General features: G+C 54.3%; 1 protein-coding gene across 2 annotated transcripts in view; it reads left to right on the top strand.

Annotated features, from left to right (window-relative positions):
- The window catches only part of RCSD1 (RCSD domain containing 1), a 69,248-nt gene that overhangs the window by 53,463 nt on the left and 2,741 nt on the right, over positions 1-13,044 (top strand). For both annotated transcript variants that reach the window (XM_008264120.4, XM_051857158.2), the window contains 3 exons: positions 2,915-2,986; positions 6,078-6,281; positions 9,959-10,660. In XM_008264120.4, the coding sequence (XP_008262342.2) occupies positions 2,915-2,986; positions 6,078-6,281; positions 9,959-10,660 (978 nt within the window). The remainder of the gene's footprint in view (positions 1-2,914; positions 2,987-6,077; positions 6,282-9,958; positions 10,661-13,044) is intronic.

The raw sequence follows: 13,044 nt of genomic DNA, 5'->3' as shown, positions 1-13,044 counted from the left end.
GCACTGGACAGAACCGTGACGTAGGAGACCCTCGTGTTCCGCCGTGTCTTTGTAATGGCTGGAGAGGTTGTTCTGGATCATTGGAAGAAACCAGAGCCCTTGCTGGCCTTGGATATAAATAGCTAATGCTACCAACATCATAAAGAGTCTGGAATCACAGATCGTAGCCAGTAATAGATTCCCAGCCTGCATACTCACCTAAGCTCATTTATCTGATTGTGGCCGTGAGAGCCCTGTCCCCGCGTCCCACGCACCTGACCACTGTCAGGTCCATGCCAGGGACGAATCTGCATGTTCTCTCGCCAGCCTGAGAGGCCAGCCCTGAACCAGAGCAGGCAAGCCAAAGACAGCTCAGCTCCTGAGTGCCACAGCAACCCTTCTTCCCTGGGGACCCACGCTGGATGCCTGTGTGGGCGCAGGCACGCCCCTTCGTGCCTCCATTTTGGCATCTACAAAGTGAAACAGTCGGAGTAGCGCAGTGGTTTTCCAAGGTGCCCATCAGCTCAAGCAGAAAGTCCGTTGATCCTGATCCGGTCTGGAGCCCAGCTGCTCTGAGAATACTGTGCCCTCTCCCACCAAGCAAGGGGCGTGTCCTGGGAGAGAGTCCCCAGGAGCACAGTTTAAAACACAAGTGTTTTGGTTCGGTGTCTTCCAGCACTGCCATCACAGGTCTGTGGCTTCGTGAGGTTTCCAGCCGGTGCTCACGTGCATGCCACCAAGTTCTCTTTGCAGTGGGTCAGCCTCTCCTCGAAAGCCTGCCCCGCTGGCCGCGTGTCACAGCTGCCATGCAACAGGTTGAGGCTGTGGCCGCCAGAAGCCTAATGTGAGGCTGTCCCCATCCCCCATCCCCCAGGCATGGCCTGGAAGTCACTGCCCCACAGTGTGTCCCTTTCCTTATTTATAAATGAAGACAGGAACACCAGCCAAACAGATCAGGTAGTCTGCTTGGGGAAGTTTTATCCGCTGGAATAAAAGCACAATGAGTCAGGGTGGTTCTGATCGGATTAAACAGCTCCATTCCCAGGCTCTGCAGAGACAGAGTTACGGGGTGGGACGCAGGGTGCACCACCCAGCAGCTACCTGGCACCCAGTGACCAAAGAGTGAAGGAGCAGTGGGGTGGGATTTATGTGCTTTGTTTTTTATTTTTTTATCTTACTTTTGAGAGGCAGGAAGACAGAGACTGACAAAGGGAGATCCGGTTCATTCCTCACATGCATGCAACAGCCAGCGCTGGGCCAGGCTGAAACCAAGAGCCAGGAACTCCACCCAGGTCTCCTTGGTGGTTGTCAGGGACCTGAGTACTTGAGCCATCACCTGCTACCTCCAAAGGTGCACTTTACCAGGAAGGGGGATCAGTAGCTGGGGAGTGAGGACTTGAACTTAGATACTCCAGTATAGAATAAGGGTGTCCCAAGAGGCATCCCAACAGCTGCTCCAAACACCTGTCTCGGGAGCTGGGGTGGAGGTGGCTTCAGACTGAGCCCTGCCTGGATTGGCAGGCTGCTTGCTCATAGGAAGAATGCTGTGTGGTGCCGCGGGTTAAAGCCCCATCCTGCAGGCCTGGCATTCCGTAGGGATGCTGCTTTGAGTCCCGGCTCTCCCCTTCCGATCCAGTGCTTCCTGTTAACGCATGTGGGAAGGCAGTGGAGGATAGCCCCAGTGCTTGGGCCCCTGCACCCACGTAGGAGAGCTGGATGAAGCTCCTGGCTCCTGGCTTCAGCCTGGCCCAGCCCCAGTCCAGTGCTGCACGGAGGCTGCTGGCCGCTCTGCTCCTTCTGTGCCCTAGTGTGCAGCCCGCAGCAGCCCTAACACTGGAATCCAGGGGGCCCTGCGGGAAGGGCCAAAGTCAGGCCACGCCTGGGTCCTAGCCCAGTGCTGGGAAGGGACGTGGCATCCCTTCTTATCCCTGTTGCTCTCTAGGCCCGCTGGGACATGGGGCCAGGTCCCCGCACAGCACCTGCTAACAGCAGTGTCCTCCTGCAGACAGTGACCCTGATTACTTCTCTCTGTAGTGTTTCATGCAGCTGCAGACCCTGCCTCATCCACTCATAAAAGGGCTGCAGAACACCCCCATCTGAAAAATCAGGTGCATATTTTCTAGTCACTGTGGGGCTTTCTAGGGCTGTCATAGAAATACATCTATACACACAGGGATGGCAGGTCCGTTTTCCTCTACCATAAAGGAAATGCTGCCACCTGCTGCCACTCTCAGGAACTGCGTGATCAGTTATTTTGGAACTGTTTAAGGTTCAGGAAAATCAGAATCTGGGAACAAGGTGTGGATGACTTACTAGACTCCAAACTATAGGAAGATCCCCCCCTCTGCCTTGGATCTTCCAATAACATGCAATCCATCAGTATGGGATTGTCCCCTCCTTCCGCACTGTCACATCATCGTCATTATTCTCAGTTCTCAAACAGAACAAGGAGCCAGCACCAATGTTCTGGCATAGCAGGTGAAACCTCTGCCTGCAGTGCCGGCATCCCATATGGGCACCGGTTCATGTCCCAGCCGCTCTACTTCCCATCCAGCTCTCTGCTAACAACCTGGGAAAAGCAGAGGAGGATGGCCCAAGTGTTTGGACCCCTGACACTCAGCCCCCTCCGATTGTTGAAGAGCCGGAGGTGAAGACCCTGCCCCCTGCAGACACAGGTTCCCTTGGGATAACAAGAAAGTCGCTCTTGCCAGGCTGGGAGGCCTCCTGGCTCTTGGATGCCTGCCTGGCTGCTCTGATCTGCAGCTCCCGGTGAGATGAGGGAGGGCGAGGAGGGAGCCGCCTCACCCAAGCCCCAGTGATGTCAGTGGGCTTGGGAGCTACATGACACCGTGGTGACACCAAATTCCCACCCACCCCCTCCTTTTTGCCGCCTACGCCTGGCTCATCTGCTTGTTTTGGTCCATTTACTCTGTAGAAATCGCCACCCAATGCCAGCCACCCTCCTAAAGTCAAGGTGAAGAGCTCGCCTCTGATCGAGAAGCTTCAGGTAAGCAGAGAACGCGTTGCTGCCGCTTCTCCAGCTCCACCTCTTATCTGAAATCTGCCTGTCTCTGGGACTCCTAGGGGTAGCCCTGTGTCACAGGGGCGGTTGGCCCCGGAGGAGAGCCGGGCTGATACCAGATTGCCCCAAAGGATGAGGCACTCACAGCCTTCACCTGGGGACAGAGATCTCACATAAGGTGACTTTGGCTCAGGTTACCACCCAGTGACTGGTGGATAAAACGACATCTCGTGAGTCTTAAGGGACAAGGACGTTACGGTTGCAAGAAACACTCCAGGAACAGCCCAGCCCTCTTCCCCAAAGCCCGCCTGCTGCCCCCAAACATCTCAGCCCTACACACGGGGCTGGACTTCAGCTCTCACTGCACACTGCACACGAATGGCCAAATGCCTTGGTTGAATTGCTCGCAACCCTGCCTCTCCATCCATCACCCTGTATGTCCAGGGCTGGGCTGGCCCCTGGGAGTGTCCCATGAAGCAGAAGACACTGCCTTTGAGCTCATGATCCTGTGAGGGGACGTCACATTTCCACTCTTGATACAAAGAAAGACGCATACGAGTAAACACCAGAGACCTCAGCTGTGTGTGCTGCTGGCCCAATGCCTGTCCCCCACAGTCCGGGAATTCTCCACCTTGGCGCTGTTGGAGCTGGTCGCTCTGATGCAGGGCGTGCCTGCTCATCACAGGCTGCCCTGGTCCCACTTGCTGGGTGCCAGCAGCACTCTCCAGCAGGGGGCGCAATCATCCCCGTCCCCATCTGGGGGTGAGAACCCCAGGTCTAGAACTTCAGAGCGGAAACAGAGATGAGTGAGCAGGAGCCACTCTTCAGGGCTGTGTGAAGCCCCTGCCCCCTGCATCAGTCCATGAGGGTGGTGGCTGGGGTAGGGGTGGAGGTGGGGGTGGGGAGGAAGGTACTCCCGGGGTAGGAACTGCACGAGCTGAAGCGTTAGGAAGGGCTGGGTGTGGTGCCTCCCATGGGACCTGTGGGGGAGGCTCTTGCTCTCACTGCAGCCTCTGTCCAGACCCGCAGGTCTCATACGTCATAGCCGTCCATCCATGCGCAGCCAATAGAATGGGCTCATCACCTACCTTTCTGAACCTATTAGGGGTCACCAAGCCTCTGCAGTTAGCTGAAGGAGAGCCCAAGCATGGGACGCTAAGGAGAACACCTCTGGTCTCTGGCCACGAGTCTACCCTGTGGGTCTCCGAGAGCTCTGAGCCTGCCCCGTGCATCCTGGAGAGCTCTGCGGGTCTCCCTGGAAGTTTAATTCATCCCGAGAAGCCCTGCCCTGCCCTATCCCCTGCCCAGCCCCCGGCTGCAGGGAGGACAGAGGGCTGTAGGCCACCCATCTACACAACAGGGGTCTCTCGGAAGGACCCCGTAACTCCAGCATCCCTCCTGGCTGCCGGCTGATGGGGGTGGAGCCAGGACCCCCACCCCAGCATCCCCGTAGCCCGCCTTGACCCCCATCCTAGTGCCAAAACTTGGTTCCCGGTGTTCTGTACCCTGTGGTCTTGGGCTCATTCCCTTTGCCAGCCATTCATGAGTCTTCGGGGGGAAACACAGTCAGTTGTGTGCCACACACAGACAGCCCCATGCAGGAAGCTCAGAGCTGCCCCAGCAGCTGCGGCCCAGACCCTTGCCTTGGCCCTAGCCATTTGATGCTTTCTGGCATTCCTGGGCCCCTAGCATTGCACTTGTCTTGTATATTTTATGTATTTAATTCTCACCACGACTTGGTTTTCTAAAAGAGATCTGCATTGGCTTTATGTTCAACTCTGGACTTGCCCCTGACTCAGGCTTGTCTGTCTCATGGGTTCTTTCTTAAGCTCACAATAAAAACCTAATACCCTCCTCCACCTGTTTAATGTTTTATAGTCTGCAAGTCCTGGAGTACACGTGGGCATTCCCAGGATCCAGAGTCGTGGGGGGAAGGGAGAGGGTGTGAGTGTGGGGTGCGAGGTGAGGAGCTGAGGAGAGAGTGAAAAGAACCAGGTAGAACAGACTTTGGAGGTCAAGCTAAGGACCCAGGACTCAGGCCGTTGGACTTGCCTGAGGCCACACAGCAGCTGTTAAGTGAAAGACTCGATATCAGAGTCAGGTCTGTCGACGACATAGAAAAGCCACACACTTCTCACGCTCCATCCGTTCTCTGCGAGGTCTTAGTGCTGTCTCTCCTGATACGACTCCAGGACCCGCAGGAACTGTGCGGCGGCTGGGAAATGCAGAGGGCAGGAGTGGAGGTGCGCCGCTAGAGGGCGCTAAAGAGTGTCCGGGATGCTCATGCACACTGCCTCCAGGGACACCTCCAGCTTCCACCTGCCCCAAGGCAATGGGATAGATCCATACCACTCGCCTCCTGCCCTCCCAAACCCAGAACTCCCCAAGGCTGTGGTCACTTTGGGCTAACTCTCCCCTTTGATTACCCTCGGGTGTACTGGGGCGGGGTCTCACTTGCCCTGTGATGTCCCAAGTGCTGGCATATACTGCATTTCTTCTGCCACCCTCCTTCTGGGAGAGCTGGGCAGGGTTTGCAAAGAGAGAACCTACTCCCTGGAGGCTCGAGGGACACAGGGGCCTGGCGTGCATCTCGAGGCAGGTGCCTGAGCCACTCTCCTGATTTGGGCAACGAGAAAAAACCGGAATGTGCAGGGTTGTTGCAAAGGGAACAGCTGCATAGGCCCAGCAGGTAGCAGGCACCCAGTAAGCAGTAACTGCTGCTCTTGACTCCAGTGAGTCTGGAACTTCCTCTGAGATCCTGGGGCTGCTGGCAGGTGCTGTTCTGGCCACTTTGCCTGCAAAGTTAGAGCTGTTCCAGGGCTTCTTCCTGGATCCACATTAGTGCTACCTGAGCTTTCTAGAGGGCAGCCTGTGGCGAGGCAGGCAGCAGGAGAGGGACTGAGTAGGCAGTGCCTCCTGGAGCGGGACCTGGTGTGACAATGGATAATTGGTGAGATGTCACAGAAAAGCCTCATGGGACCCGGCTTCCACCAGATCTGTGTCCAGGTAACCAACAAGCTAAAGCTGACGCTCCCCTCTGCTCCCTGACTTGAAATTCCTCATCTTTTCTCGACAGGCCAACTTAACCTTTGACCCAGCAGCCCTGCTGCCTGGCGCCTCACCCAAGAGTCCTGGGCTCAAGGCCATGGTGTCGCCATTTCACAGCCCACCTTCTACGCCCAGCAGTCCTGGCGTGCGGTCTCGGAGCAGCGAGGCAGAGGAGGTCCCTGTTAGCTTCGACCAGCCACCTGAAGGCAGCCATCTGCCCTGTTACAATAAGGTACGTTCTGGGTGCCAAGTGCTGCAGACTCCCGGAATTTTCTTTTCTTTTTTTTTTTAATATTTATTTATTTGACAGCCAGAGTTACACAGAGAAGGAGAGGGAGAGAGGGAGAGAGAGAGAGAGAGAGAGAGTTCTTCCATCTGCTGGTTCACTCCCCAGATGGCCACAATGGCCGGAACTGAGCCAATCCAAAGCCAGGAGCTTCTTCTGGGTCTCCCACGTGGGTGCAGGGGCTCAAGGACTTGGGCCATCTTCTACTGCTTTCCCAGGCCATAGCAGAGAGCTGGATCGGAAGTGGAGCAGCTGGGATTCGAACAGGAGCCCATATGGGACACTGACACTGCAGGCAGCAGCTTTACCCGCTACACCACAGCACCGGCCCCAAGAATTTTCTCCAACCTGTTGCCTTGGAGGAAGGGCAGAGAGGTGTGGAGCTGTCGGCAGAGCCGGTTTTTCAACAGAAGGGAAATTTCTCTTCTCCTTCATGAATGATTCTGGAGCTGAGGCCACTGCTCTACCAGGCCTGCCTCTCTCATCTCCTGCCCCTGTTTCTGCACCATTAGCTCCAGTGGCAGGCTTGGGGGATACAGGGCTGTACCCTCTGTGGAGAGAGGGGTGAGAATTCTAGCTGATCTTAGCTGCACAGATGAGAAATGGCACAAGCTGCCAAGAAAAGCTAAAGGGTTGGTCGGTGGCTCACCTGGAAAAGCGGGCAGGATCCCTGGAGCACCAGATCGCCCTCTTCTGGCCCAATGGGAGCATGGCCCAGGATGGACCCCAGCCGTTCTTACTGCAGCTCACCCCAGTTAAAGAGCATCCAGGGGTCGGTGCTGTGGCGTATTGGGTAAAGCTGCCGTCTGCAGTGCCAGCATCCCATGCTCCACTTCCAATCCAACTCCGTGCTAATGTGCCTGGGAAAGCAGCAGAGTGTATGGCTCAAGTCCTTGGGCCCCTGCACCCATGTGGGAGACCTGGAAGAAGCTCCTGGCTCCTGGCTCCAGCCCCAACTGTTGTGGTCATTTGGGGAGTGAACCAGTGGATGGAAGACCTTTCTCTCTGCCTCTCCCTCTCTCTCTTTGTAACTCTCTGCCTTTCAAAATAAATAAATAAATCATTTTAAAAAACTTTTTAAAAAGCTTATAAAAATAAACATCTAAATGTTCCATTTGAAAAATCAATAAAAATAAAAGAGCATCCAGACTGTTCTGTGTGTGGAAAGACACCTGGTAGGGCTCATTTCTCTGGGTACTTGGTGAAAACCTTTCCATCAGGTACCCGGATGCACTACCAGGAGGAGGTAAAATCAGAGCACCACTCCATGCAGTCTAGCAGGGCTTCAGCCAATGTGGACCACAGCCGGGGCGGGGTGGGGGTGGGGGGCTGAGATAGAAGGGGTCAGGACCACGGAATGCAACATGCGACTTTGGAATTAAAGGTGGAGAAATGAGATCTTCTAGGTCATTCCGGGAAACCCATCCAGCAAAAAAAGATGTGTAGGAATAGGTAGAGCCCCAAGAAACACATTGGTGATAAGGAGGCCGTGGGGCAAGCTTGAGCCTACTGCCTGGAGAACTCGAAGGCAGACGGGAGTCGACGGACAGCACAGTTTTCTGTCAGTGTTCTCAGAGGGAGCAGCGGAACAACAGAGGGGATGCTACCTGGCCACACACGGAGGCCTGAGGCCTCTGACTGTAACAAGGGAGTGGGCACGATGCTTGCTTGCTTTTTAAAAAATATTTATTTTTTATTTATTTGAAAGGCACAGTTAGAGAGGAAAGGCGGAGAGGCAAAGAGAGAGAGAATCTTCCATCCACTGGTTTACTCCCCAAATGGCCACAATGGCAGGAGCTGGGCTGATGCAAAGCTAGGAGCCAGGAGCTTCCTCTAGGCCATCCTCCACCAATTTCCCAGGCCATGGCAGGGAGCTGGAGCAGAAGTGGAGCAGCCGGGACTCGAACCAGTGCCCATATGGGATGCCAGCCTGCAGGTGGTGGCTTTACCCACTCCACCACAGAGCGGGCCCCCACAATGCTTTCTGAACCTCTGGCCATGAGGGTCAGGGCCTCTGACACCTGCAGAGCTAGCCTCATGGTGGTCTCAGGCAAAGCCTGGGAAGTCCTAACTCTCCAAATGTTCATTCTCAACCTCTGAGATTTACCTGGCTGGACAAATAGCAAAGTGGAAATCAGTGGGAAAATGAGACAAAACGTCATTGAATTTGTTGAAGGACACACCCGCGCAGTCAAGCTGGGCTTCTGACACGTCGTGTGCTTCGCACTGCTCACAACTGCAGTGAGCCAAGAGAAGGCTCCGTTCTGAGAGGCTGCAGTCATTCTCTGCAAACTCCCTCGGGGCAGCTTCTGATGGTGGCAGACCTGAGAGCTTTCCCGTGAGCCCGCTGGGTAAGGGTGGGGAGGACTGAGCTGGGGCCAGGGAGGACGCTGGACCAGCCAGCTGTGCAGTTCAGCCCCGGAGAGGTCCCCGTTCCAGGGCCAAGGCCATCAGCCAGCCTCAAACCCTCTGCTCTGTTGGGTTCGCCTTTGTTAAAGCATCATTTTCAAAATATGAAAATGTGAGTTCTGCAAAAAAGAAATAGCTTGCAATTTAGGAGGAGACCCTTTGGATGGTAAAACTCAAAGAGCGTGTGAAGAATAGATTCGTCTTTTTAAATATTTATTTATTTATTTGAAAGAGTTACAGAGAGAGAAGGAGAGGCAGAGAGAGAGAGAGAGAAGTCTTCCATCCACTGGTTCACTCCCCAGATGGCTGCAAGGCTGGAGCTGCGCCGATCAGCCAGGAGCCAGGAGATTCTCAGGGTCTCCCACTCAGGTGCAGGGGCCCAAGGACTTGGGCCATCTTCTACTGCTTTCCCAGGCCATAGCAGACAGCTGGATCGGAGGTGGAACAGCCAGTCTTGATCTGGTGCCCATATGGGATGCAGGTGGTGGCTTTACCTGCTACGCCACAGCGCCCGCCCCCAGAATTGATTCTTTATAAGCCATTGTTTACATGTTGGAAATTATTGTATACCTTGTTGCTAAGGTATATACCAAACCATCTAATGTTATAGGGCAATAAATCATAAGTTATCATTTTAAAATATTTTCTTTCTTTTCATTTTATTTGAGAGGCAGCAAGACAGAGATAGACTGGGAGAGAGAGAAAGAGAGAGAGTGAGAGAGAGAGCTTCCATTTACTGGCTCACTCTCCAGATGCCTGCAACAGCCAGTGCTGGGAGCAGGAACTGAATCCCGGCCTCTGACCTGGGTGGCAGGGACCCAGCTACTTGAGCCGTCAGCAGGTGCACATCAGCCAGGGTGCACATTAGCAGGAAGCTAGAACTGGAAAGAGCTGCGACTCAAACTTAGACACTGTGATGTGGGACTCAGGCGTCCAAGCCTTAACCACTGTGCCAACATGCGGGCCCTGTAAGTTCTCTTTTTTTTTTTTTTTTTCTGGATGGTAAGCATCTGCATCCCCATGAGTCAGAGGTCTGTCACTCACTCTGTGGGCTGACCCCCACCCCACAGGGTCCAAACCCACCACAAATAGCACAGTGAGTATTGGCCTAGGAAATGCACGCCCACCCGTGGGGCTTGCTAACAGTGCCTTAGACTGGCAGGCCTCCCCCTTGGCTCTTCTTACAGCTAATTTTCCTGAACACCTTCTTCCAGGTGCGGACGAGGGGCTCCATCAAAAGGCGCCCCCCCTCCAGGCGTTTCCGAAGGTCCCAGTCAGACTGTGGGGAACTTGGAGACCTGCGGGTCACCGATGCGGCTCAAGAGAATGGCACCAAAGAAGAGAATGGAGATGAGGTGTTCCCGTCCAAGAGTAGGGCCCCAGGGTCCCTGCCGGCTAGAGAGGGGGCTGCCAGAGAGGGAGTGGGGGGACCCCTGGGGCCTGGGGACAGGCCCCCTCTGAGGAGGACACGCAGCGGGCCAGAGAAACAGGAGGAGCAGGACGACGGGGCGGCGGAGGAGGCCCCACAATGCGAGAAGGCGGCGCAGAATCCAGAGGCGGTGGCCCCCGCACCACCCCAAGCCTCCAGCCCAGAGGCCAAGAATGGGCAGGGGAGCCCCATGGAGGCAAAGCCAGCGGAAGAGGAGGTGGAGGCAAAGGGGGAGAAGCTGGGGGCTGCAGAGCCTGAGCCTGGACTGAAGAACGAGAAGCCAGAGGAGGCAGCTGCAGGGGTGGAGGTCCCCCAGGGCGCCCCTGGAGGGATGGAAGACAGTGACACCCCCAAGCTGGACAAGGGCCAGGAGAAGCAAGAGGAAGGGGCAGTCCCCGAGGCAGGCTGCAGCCCCGGGACCAGCCATGCCCTGCAGGAGACCAGCAGCCAGGTCCACAGCGACGGCCCAGCCATCCCCAACAAAGAGGTAGGTGGCCGGGCTTGTCCACGCGGGGAAGGCCGTGCCGGGGCCAGTGCATGCCTGTCACGTGCCCTGCTCCTTTCAGCACCAGCACACAGCAGCCCAGTGTGCAGACACAAAAGCACCAGGCTCCTGCCTCGTGGGACTGCACTGAGACAGCCTGTCGCCAGGGTGAGGGGACCCTGGGACAAGAGGGGCAGTGTGCCTCGTGCTCTTGGCAGCTGCCTGCTGCCCCCGCAGCATTGGCAGCGAAACTTCTGGGTGCATGTGGAGTGACAGCAGCAGGACTCGGTGGCTGAGGCCCGCTGAGTGCAGGGGCCCAGAGATTGAAACCCTCGCCGTGTGGCCCGTGACACCAGCAGTTTGTTGGGGTGCATTAGCAGAATGTGACAGGGGACACGAGCCACTCCTGGGAGGCCAGAGGCACAGCAGGAGAAGCCATTTGTTTGTGGACATTGGGGACGCTTCCAGACACAGGTGGCGTTCGAATTGGGCCTTTCGGGAGGAGGCCTCGTGTGACACCCTCTACTCAGAGGCCTGGGACATGAGCTGCACCCAAGGAGGGAGATGTAACTCGGTCCCCACCCTCCTGTCCCTGCCCGCACCAACTGGACTGTCCCCCCCACCCCCACTTGCTTTGGGAGCAGCAGATGCCTTGCAGAGACTGAGAAGTTGCCCCCAGAGAAATCTCAGTGGCCCACCCACCAGTCCTTGGCTCCACAACTCATCAACTCAGTCAGTGTCAAGTGCTTTCCCTTCCCTTGTTCTTAGCACATGTGTGCATTCATTCATTCATCGCCCATGCCACCATCAGCTGCCTGCCTCTCAGCCTCTTATCTGGCTTCCTGCTTCCTCTTTGGTTTCTCCTGCCTTTGCAATCCATTTTCTGCCCAGCATCCAGAGGGTGAGATGCTTGTTGGTTTGGACCAGCTGCTCTTTTTTTTTTAAGGAATACAAATTTCATAAGTACAACTTAGGAATATAGTTATTTGTCCCATCATACCCACCCTCCCACCCACACTCCCACCTCTCCCCCTCCTCTCTCTCCCCTTGCCAGACCCATTCTCCATTATGATTTTCAATTAACTTTGTACTTAGAAGACAACTCTATACTAAGTAAAGATTTCAACAATTTGTGTGTGCGCGCACACACACACACACACACAAACTGTTTGAGAACTAGCTATACAGTTAACTTTCAGTACAACTCTGAGGACAGAGGTCCTGCATGGAAAGTTAGTGCACAGCGATTCCTGTTGTTAATTTAACAATTAACATTCTTATGTATGATGTCAGTGATCACCTGAGGCTTTTGACATGAGCTGTCTTCTATGGAAGACTTTTGAGTCCACAGACTCTGTTAGTATTTGGGCAAGGACATAAGCAAAGTGAAAGTTCTCTCCTCTCTTTAGAGAAAGTATATCGTTCTTTGATGGCCACTTCTTTCCACTGGGGTCTCACTCACAGAGATCCTTCATGTAGAACATTTTTTACCACAGTGTCTTGGCTTTCCATGCCTGAAATGCTCTCATGGGCTTTTCAGCTGGGCCAGGAAGCTTTAAGGGCTAATTCTGAGATCAGAGTGTTACTTAAGGCAATTGTCATTCTATGAATCTGCTGTGTGGACTGCTTCCCATGTTGGACATTCTCTCCTTTTTAATTCTATCTATTATTATTGCCAAGCACTTGATCCTATTTATATGATCTCTTTAACAGTTAATACTATCTATATGTTCTCTTTAACACTTAGTATGATCACTTTAACAATTAAGATGGCATTTTTACCACCAATTTTAATAGGATTTGGAGTCCCATGACAAGTTTTTAAACTGTACCCTTAGAAGTAAGTCCATAGGAATGTATGCAGAACTATACAACAGCCACTCTTTTCTAAAATGACCCAGCTCTTGTGCTAGAGTTGCTATGACAGTGCCCATAGACTTGGTGTCTTACAACAATAGAACTGTACTTCCCACGCAGCTCTGGAGGCCTGGACTCTCGACATGGAAATGCTGGCCTGGTTGGGTCCCTGTGCAGGTCCTCAGAGAGAATCAATTCCTTTGCCCTGAGTTCTGGTGACTGCCTGCCACCCCTAGATTCCATCCTTGCCTCTTCCAGCTGCCAGTGATTGGGAGCTACCTTGGCATTGTGGGACCTCATTCCAGTCTCTGGCTCGGTCACCACGTGGCCTTTTGCTCTATATGTCTGCAGTTCCCACCCACCCAGTCAGTTACTCTCTCCCATTATTCTACTTTGTCATCATAGTATATATCAGTGTTTGGAGTTCTCTTGTTTTATTTATTTATTTGAAAGGCAAAGTGAGACACACACACACACACACACAGAGAGAGAGAGAGAGAGAGAGAGGACTTCCATCTGCTCATTCACTC

Source organism: Oryctolagus cuniculus, chromosome 7, assembly GCF_964237555.1.
Source record: "Oryctolagus cuniculus chromosome 7, mOryCun1.1, whole genome shotgun sequence".
NCBI classification, from domain to species: domain Eukaryota; kingdom Metazoa; phylum Chordata; class Mammalia; order Lagomorpha; family Leporidae; genus Oryctolagus; species Oryctolagus cuniculus.
This window is presented reverse-complemented; position numbering and strand designations above follow the sequence as displayed.